This window comes from Pseudomassariella vexata, assembly GCF_002105095.1.
Source record: "Pseudomassariella vexata strain CBS 129021 chromosome Unknown BCR38scaffold_7, whole genome shotgun sequence".
NCBI lineage: Eukaryota > Fungi > Ascomycota > Sordariomycetes > Amphisphaeriales > Pseudomassariaceae > Pseudomassariella > Pseudomassariella vexata.
In genome coordinates, this window is record NW_024467962.1 from 1,108,153 (window position 1) to 1,116,413 (window position 8,261).

Below are 8,261 nucleotides of genomic sequence, written 5' to 3' on the forward strand. Positions count from 1 at the left end.
CGTCCGCAGTTCGAGACCACGAGTCAGTGTTGCGGCGATGTTACACAGACCTCGATTGATCCAGATCCAACCTTGTGATAAGCTTCATGTTCGTGATGAGGACACAGTATTGCGACGAGATCAATAACTCGCAGCAGAACCGGAATTGTACCTTGTAGGACTTGCGAAGGTGTCAGTCGCCGATAAGTCCGGTTGAACCACCACCACCCACCGACCCACGTCATGCCTCAATTGCAGTGAAACAGTTTCCCATCAGCTGCACCTCACAATGAGCTTAAAAGTTGCAGGCCGAAGACTTAGACCGGTTAAGCACTGACGAACGACAGTCTCATCCCTAAAGTCTGGTGATGTAGGTCATTTACCAACCTCTACAAGTGGGCCCCGACCAACTTTTACTCCCGTTTTCGAAACCCGCAGCGCCAACCTGCCCATCATTTAAACTTGTAGAAACACATTTTTACAGTACTCGAGGAAACATTCTCCATCCATAACCCGCTGTGCGCTCTCAAGATTCGACGCCACGACTACGTGACCAATTCGCCATCGTAATAGCTATAATAACTCTATAGCTATAATAACCCTATAATGCGAGAGTTTCCAGGCACCATAACGCTGCTACATGGTTGGTTCCACCACGGTGAGTGCCCTATCAGCCATTGGCGAATGGAATGCCCTTGTCTTTCTCACCGGCCGTCCAGTATGCCCCTCTTGTCAGAAAGTGGGGGGAACGAACTGTCTGCCACGCCAAGACCGAGCCATTGACGAGACACAAGGAAAAAAAAAACCAAGACCGGGCCGCCCTTTGCATTCAAAGTCTTATCACGAGGGACGAATGTTTTTTTTCCGTCTGATGTTTTCTGTGATCCGTGTTGATAGGAGCTTGCAGGTTGCAGCCTGCAGTTTGCAGAACTACTCGCACGCGATGCAACTGTGAAAGTGCCTGAGTGCATCGATTTCCTTGGATTTATTGGTTTGCTGTCTCTCGATTGCTTGATTCTCAATAAACCCCACTTCAGCGTCGCAATTACCTCGCTGCTATCTTAGGGGTACCCTACCTCATCCTCATCAATAGCATTTTTTCGCTATCGCAGTGGAGTGAACCAAGTCGACAACGGTGAGAGCACTCTGAGTCCCAATATTCCTGTCACCAGTCAGACTGACAAATTGGGGGGCTGAAACAAGAGCTGCTAAGGTACTGTGACATCACGGGGAATGTTTCCGACGTCGCCGGGCCTGCATTCTCTTACTTCCAGCCTCGAAATCGCCCGGACGACTCGTCTCATAATGGTCAAAGTGGATATCTAATGTCTTTTCTCTTTCCCGTCCTCGCCGCCATCAACAAGTTGTAGCAGGCCGTCGGATCCGGACGCCGTACCCCTCCCACCTAATCCGCATCGCTCTTCTCCTTGCCTTCGCAGTTCCTCTCCGGATCGCTTTCGGCACGAGTGCGTGTCATAGCCGCTAAATTCATCAAGTCGGCACCTCTTGTGCTGGACGATCCGTCGGCCTTCGGTCAGCACTTAAATTCACTGCGGCCCCCGAAGGATGCGACCACCAGCATCGAGTCTGTTTAGTAGCACTTCGCATTTACGCTCCGTAAGAAATCATCTCGCCAAGGTGTTCTGAGAAAAAAGCCCCAGACTTGGATCGTTTCAATTGTGTCATTGCAGACGAAGTGCATGCAGCAACAAATCCTGCAGGAGTTCGCAGCAGTGACAGGCCAGGCGTTCGTGTGCTGGCCGCATAAGTAACCTGTCTGTCCACTGCCAGAGTCATCACTATCAATCACTATTGCCCACGACTAGTTGGTGATCAGGAGAAAAGCAGCGGTGAAGTGATTTCCGTCACAAATGGCGTCTGTCGCGATGGCCGGTCTCCCATGTAAGTCCGTCTGCAAGCGCCGTATTCTCAGGTAATCGGATGATGGACCCTGACCATTGCTGCACGAACAGACGGTGGGCTGCATACGTACCGGGAAGTCCGCCCGTGTTCAGGGCAGTTGCCCCCCTTTGGGAAATCACTGCCAATTATTGTGATGAAGTAGAGCCACTTGTGACAAGTACATAACGTTACGCCACTTGATCAGACGGGAAACGTCGAGTGACTGCGACGGAGTTGTTACATCTTAGCAGTCTTCTCAACGGCCGCAGTTTACTGGACGAAACAAGAGGAGACGATGCCGGCCCGGAGCTTCATCTCGGCCACACTCTAAGAAGCTCCATGCTGTTTACCAGAAATAATCCCGGAACATCAGAGGCTCAGCTCCAGTCGCAACTGGAAACGTCTTTCCCATCAGCCACGTACGCGTCTCCGTATTGCCTAGCCACGGCGCTGCTCCTATTCCTAGTTGATCGACAATGGCAGCGCTGACAAGTCATAATTCCTCAGGTCAAAGCGCAGACGCGCCTAGCAACCAGTGAAGCGTCCTCAAGCTTGCGATATTGCAAGAAACGGGGAGCCTCGGGTTTGCTTCTGGTGTCTTTAAATCAGGCCACTCGGCTGGAAACCCGCATCAAACCCCAGATCATCGGAACCGCGGGACGCTGCATGAGAACTCGGGTATCGATCAATTCTCCTGACGCTCGTGCGTGCCCGTTGATATTTTTCGAACTGATTGGTCAAAAAGCACTTAAGGATTCCCTGTGGTTGGACAGAAATCGTTCCTGACAAGCACGACAGCAAATATAACGGCTAAGTGCTTCATCTCCGCATTCCCGCGCAGCGATCTAGGAAAGGGGTCATGTAATCCCATCGCGGAAAGCCATGCAGAACAGAACTCTATCCGACGTTCCTGATTGCGTCACGAAAACAATTCATGATATAACGAGGTTGAGACTGTCTCAGACACATACGAGGGAAACAGGAATTTGCTTGTTAACTCGCCAGAAGGAGCCCATCCAACAACCGACGGTGCATATCAAGTTTCCTGGTCCCGAAGTTATGTTTTAGAAACACGCCATCAAGACACGCTACCCAAGAGCGCCTGGGGTCTTCCAAGGTTTCGGGGCGCACGGAATTCAACGGGTTCCTCGCTGTGACTTCGTCGGTTGCCTTCCTCCATCAAACCTTTCTACATTTGGACCATCTAAGACAGTACGATGGTTGGTGTGCGTCTGGATCGACAGAGCTGGCCTGGGTCTTCCGAATGGCCGTCGTATCTTTCGGCATTGGCCTACTCATAGTGGGCACAGGGTTAAAGTCTAGCAGTGGGAGTCTAGCAGATGCGAAGAATCGGGCTTGCCGTTGTGTACGGAACGACGACCTCGTCAAGCTCTCCATTCACCCCATTGATATCAACCCCACCAGTTCTTCTTATGATCAGACCAATAAGCGTTGTGGAACAGACAGATGGGACAGCGTTATTCCTGCACGCTTGATGGACATTCGGTGTCACTGCTCCCCGAATTAGACGTCCGGTTTCAGAGACGTCGTGGCTGTTCGATACATGCGAAGAGTGTAGTTGATAATCTTCAGTTGCTAAGCTTCAGTGAACACTTATTACCTCCTGGACGTTAGTAAACTCAGTTGGAAACCTGCAATATCAACTCGATGAACGGCGTCTCAATTAGATTCTCTAGCGCCACTGCCGCTTCAAGGGGCACATTTCTATTCATTGGTCTCTCGACCCTCTTCTTGTCTGGATGGCGTCGCATATCCAAGGACCATATGATGATCATGTCACTGGATCGAAAAAGCCTCCCTGACTAGGCCTAGTCGACCACAACATATAGTCAAAACCCACATGGACCTCTTCAGTAAGGAATAATATCAACAGTGTGTCTCCATTAGCCATCAGCTCCAAGATTGTGGTTCGGCTCGAGCTAGTGTCGCCGGCGCCTGAAGTAGCGCACTAGCTGACTAGCTGGTCACTATCTCTGGAGACACAGTCTCTAGTCCGGTACTCGCAAAGTACTAGACAGAAGTACCAAGTCGACTGGAAGGAAGTACCAGATGGTGAAGTGGGAGGATTCATGGAAATCCCGCTGCGACTCGGATGGTGCAAGGGATCGGCTTGCCAGTGAAGACCGGCTCATCAATGCATTCTCCTCCGAAACTTTTTCACGGAGTATTGGTGAGGAGTTCCGCCAAGTCCGGTTTGCCAACATCTGAGGGTTATTTATAGGTTTCGAGCTGATGCCTACCGCTTGGTGACTCTTAAGTGAGTCGATTGTGGCATTGGGAAGTTAGCTGGTCTTGGACCATAGTGGCATAGCGAGATAAGTTGAAGACATTTCGTTACAGAACGGCTCGTCTACACTCCCGGGTACGAGGCGATAGCCCCACCCACTTGCAAGCGAAGGTTGGCTGGGCAGGGTTGGTTATTGTGTGGGTTTCCAAATGACGACAGAAGCCATGTTTCTCTGGAGCAACGGGGAGTGGAGAGGAGGATTTGATTCAGGTGTGCTAAATTCCGCACTGACACAAGAATCTCACCTGACTGGTGAAACTGGTTCAATCTGTCCCAACTCTCCTGCCTTCGTCATTTCATTTCCACCGAAAAGAAGGTTTTTGCCTCACCCTTATTCCGACGCGTTCGATGAAGTGATGACAGAAGGCTTCCAGTCAGCCAATTAGTCATCGTCGCATCGTCTCTTGTGGGAAGGCTGGGCCTAGTGGCTCCCTCACCAAAATTTGATGTTCCGGCTCCATACGTGTCCGGCTTGCAGACCTGAGCCACGAGCCACTGCAACGTAAACACTGGCCGGATGTGCCGCAACTTGGTGGTTCAAGGAGGCGGCTGAGTGGCCCCTCGAAGCAGGAAGGGAACGAAGGGATACTACCCTATTTTGGTTCCTGTCATTGAATTTGCAGCTCCAGTCCCTCATACTTCTGTTGCATATACCTCCTCTCTCACTCACACGTCCATCCATATGAAGTACTCAAGCCAAGACTCCTACTGCCGGTTGTTTCAATAGCACGCCTATTCTCGAGCTTGTCTCCGCCGAGCCTGCCACCCAATGCTGGGAATTATTTTCCTAAACTATGATCTGCGTTGCCTACATTTGTCATGCACCCAGGCTTCATCCTCGTAACTGGCAATCAACACAATTGCTAGCTTAATCTCAGCCTCGCCCAATTATTTGACTAGTCAGTCATGCCTGCTTGGGGAGACCAAACTGTCTTTGTTCGCCCATTTGCCACTGTTAGCCAACAAGAGCTGCGGGTTACGCGGGCCACGCAGAAGCTAAAGTAAGCTCGCAGGGTTCAGCCACCTGGGGGGTGCTGCAGAAATGGACAATCCTGCAGCCCTATTGGTACCTTGGCTAGCTTTTGACAACGACGACGAGGCTGTCCCGGCAGAAAAGATTCAGGGCTCTTCCCTATCATCGGCACCTGCTGCTACGAACGCGTAGTGGACGAGGATGCGATGCCTTCTTCTTCTTCTTCTTCTCCTTCTTCCTGCTTCCCCGGAGCGAGCTCTGCGGCTCGTTGGTTGCATGAACCGCGGCGGAGATCGCTTCCTAGTCGCTACCTACTAAAGGCAATTAATTACACCTGCGAGTCCAATGCGAGCTGTTCCTTTCCGTAACGTACTAGAGCCAGCTAATGTAGCTAGCTTTTCAGTTGACACTGAGCCTGGCCCGATCCTACACGGTAGTGGTTTGCCTGTTTCTCGTGTCTCTGCTGATTGCAATTTCGCTGTAGCTGCTACAGATACCGCAGATCTTCTTTTGTCTGTGTCTTGGTCTACCTGAAAGCGCGTGGAATATGTCCTAGCCTCCGGGTCATGGCTCCTTTTCTTCCTTTGGTTCCTTCTGGAAGCCGCCGATGTCGAGCCGGGGCCTGCAGAGGGAGAAGATGGACATATAGCCCACGCTTTTGCTTCACAATCCCCCGCTAGTCCGAATAGCGAAGAAGACGGTGAACATGACGGGCCACCTGGATTTTGGCAAAGCTCATGATTAGAAGTAAACATGATACCAGGGAATCTCCTGCGCAATCTTGCGGTACGGCTGGCTCATTGGCTCATTCTAACGGGGTCCCCGGCATTGGCTGAAGATCACCCGTCATTCGCATGAAATCAATTTTAGCTAGAGGCTTATTTGAGTACTAAGTAGGGAACCAGGAGTAAGGGAACAGGTAGAGACTCCACTAGATATGTTCATCATGGATAGCCCCCCAATGCCTTCGGAGGCCCCTAGGCAGACAGGGAGGCAGACAACTGACGTGTAACCGCGCGGGGAGCATGTGAGTTGTTGCAATCAGGTGGTGATCAGGTGGGATTGCCAATGCCCTGCCATTGAGTAGATATCTGTAAACTAGTGCGGCTATACCGGACGGGGGGAGAGGGTGTGGCTGGCCCTGTGTGCAATGGACTCTTCTATGAGCATTTCTCGTCACATAGCGACTACAGACTTTGGTTATATTGTCTTCGACGTTGAGAATAACACAGGGATCAAGCAAAGTAAAATAGTAAAGAGTCGACAGCCAACCCAAGCTCCTAGTCAAGTCTGTTCACCATGTTTAGTCTGTGTGTCGATTTTGACATATCAAGGGATCTATCTACAGCTTAGACGCATGTCGAAGCTATTTTCGTCTCCTTGCTTCTCTTACTCTCTCTGTCTCTCTCTTTCGGTCTCCTGCATGACAAGTAAGACCTCTAGGCAAACTTTCTCTCGTGGGAGATCATGGTGTGTGCAAGATTCATCATTGTCCTGCCATAACTAGCAGAAGGCACATAGATATGAGCTTAAAACAAGGATATTCCTGTTCTCGTCTGTTGGACGGCAACTTTGTTTTGAAACTCTGAAGTCTGCGGTCAACCAAGGCCTTCCTTGCCCCGGGAGACGGGAACGGAAAGTTAAGGCAAGGCTAGGTACACCCTTCCAACCTACCAGCCATCCATCGGTGCTTATTACTGAAACGCACATGTACTCCTGGGATGATTCAAGTTCGTCTTTAGTCATGAGAACACTGATGAGACGCTGTCAGCATCGTATTCCTAACGAGTTAGATCAAGATCCGCTTGCCCATTGGGTTACAACAGTGAGAAAGTAAAACAGACGTTAGCACGGGATTTCTTTACGGGAAACGAAGCAAAGGTATGCCAAGTGGCGTGAAGTGAAGAATTGTGTCACGTAATTTTGCTGAGCCAGTCGTTTCGAGTTGTGAAAATCCGGCGCCGATTACAGCCACGACGTTGCTTCGTACAAAGTATGCGGCGTACTCACTGGGGGCAAGGTAACGAGGATATTCACACCGTGGGTTCAGAGTGATTAGATTTATCGAGGTATGGAGTGCTGAACGGTATCCAACTCTGCTACACTGAGAAAAGAAAACTGAAGAAACAAAGTTTATGACAATTATACACAGCTGTTGAGGCAAAGTAAAAAGAAAACAAGTATACGGGAACTTGTGATACGCATGAGAATGCTGACTCAAATGCAAGGTCTCCATCATCTGGATGACATGTTAGCAGACCGTTGACAATAAGGGGTGAGTGGACGTGAGGCTTCACGAGATTCAGCATAGAATGTGGCCATATTTGTCCGTAGACTCAACATGAGGTAATTATCGCTTCTGCAGACAACATAACTGCTAGAGGCAACAATGCCACAGCCAGTCATGGCATTTCCACGACCCGAAGACGTTGAGGCAAGTAGTTCATCTCGGACACGCTCGTCACCCGAAGTCCACAACCAAGCGACAGACATGATGCGTTCGTATGTCCTTGCCTGCCGGTCTACAGCTTTACGAGTGAGACGGTATGGGAGATGGCAATCTTGAACCCTCCCAGAAGGCCAGCCTGCACGATCCCTTGCTTCTTTGCTTGGCCCCCGGCATGATATCCAGGCGGTAGAAAGATACTTCCCGCAATCGAAATGATACCTTCGCGCAGCTGTTGAACATGATCATCCCCTTGTTCAAAGCATACGAAATACATATATATTTAGTTTTATGAATATAAAGTCCTTGATGTTTTGAACGACTCGTCAGATTATTACCTGAGAACCCTGAACATGCTTTTGATGCAAAAGTATCACACGAGGTCGCGGCTTGCGTAGGCTGACGATGACGCCCCATCGGATGTTGGAAATGAAACGTACGTACCTGATCTTCGCCGCGAGCCAAGGGCAACGCAAATATGCGAAATATATAGCGCCGATGAAGCCCTTTACCTCCACATTTCTACGGGAAAGGTGATCGAAACCAAGACGGCCTCCCACGTTTTCGCGCGGGAGGTTGGGTAGGACAAACCTGGGAGCCTCCCGCGCTGTCAGGCCGGGGAGGCCGGAGACTCGGAATCACTGCCGAAAGAA

At 50.4% G+C, this 8,261-nt stretch overlaps 1 protein-coding gene across 1 annotated transcript; it reads right to left on the reverse strand.

Moving 5' to 3' along the window:
• Nucleotides 1-7,023: 7,023 nt before the first annotated feature.
• Nucleotides 7,024-7,655, reverse strand: BCR38DRAFT_409521 (uncharacterized protein; the record flags this gene model as incomplete). Its single annotated transcript, XM_040858376.1, has 2 exons — nucleotides 7,024-7,314; nucleotides 7,530-7,655. 2 exons carry the CDS (start codon nucleotides 7,653-7,655, stop codon nucleotides 7,024-7,026), a joined length of 417 nt encoding a protein of 138 aa, XP_040715536.1.
• Between the last annotated feature and the right edge of the window lie 606 nt (nucleotides 7,656-8,261).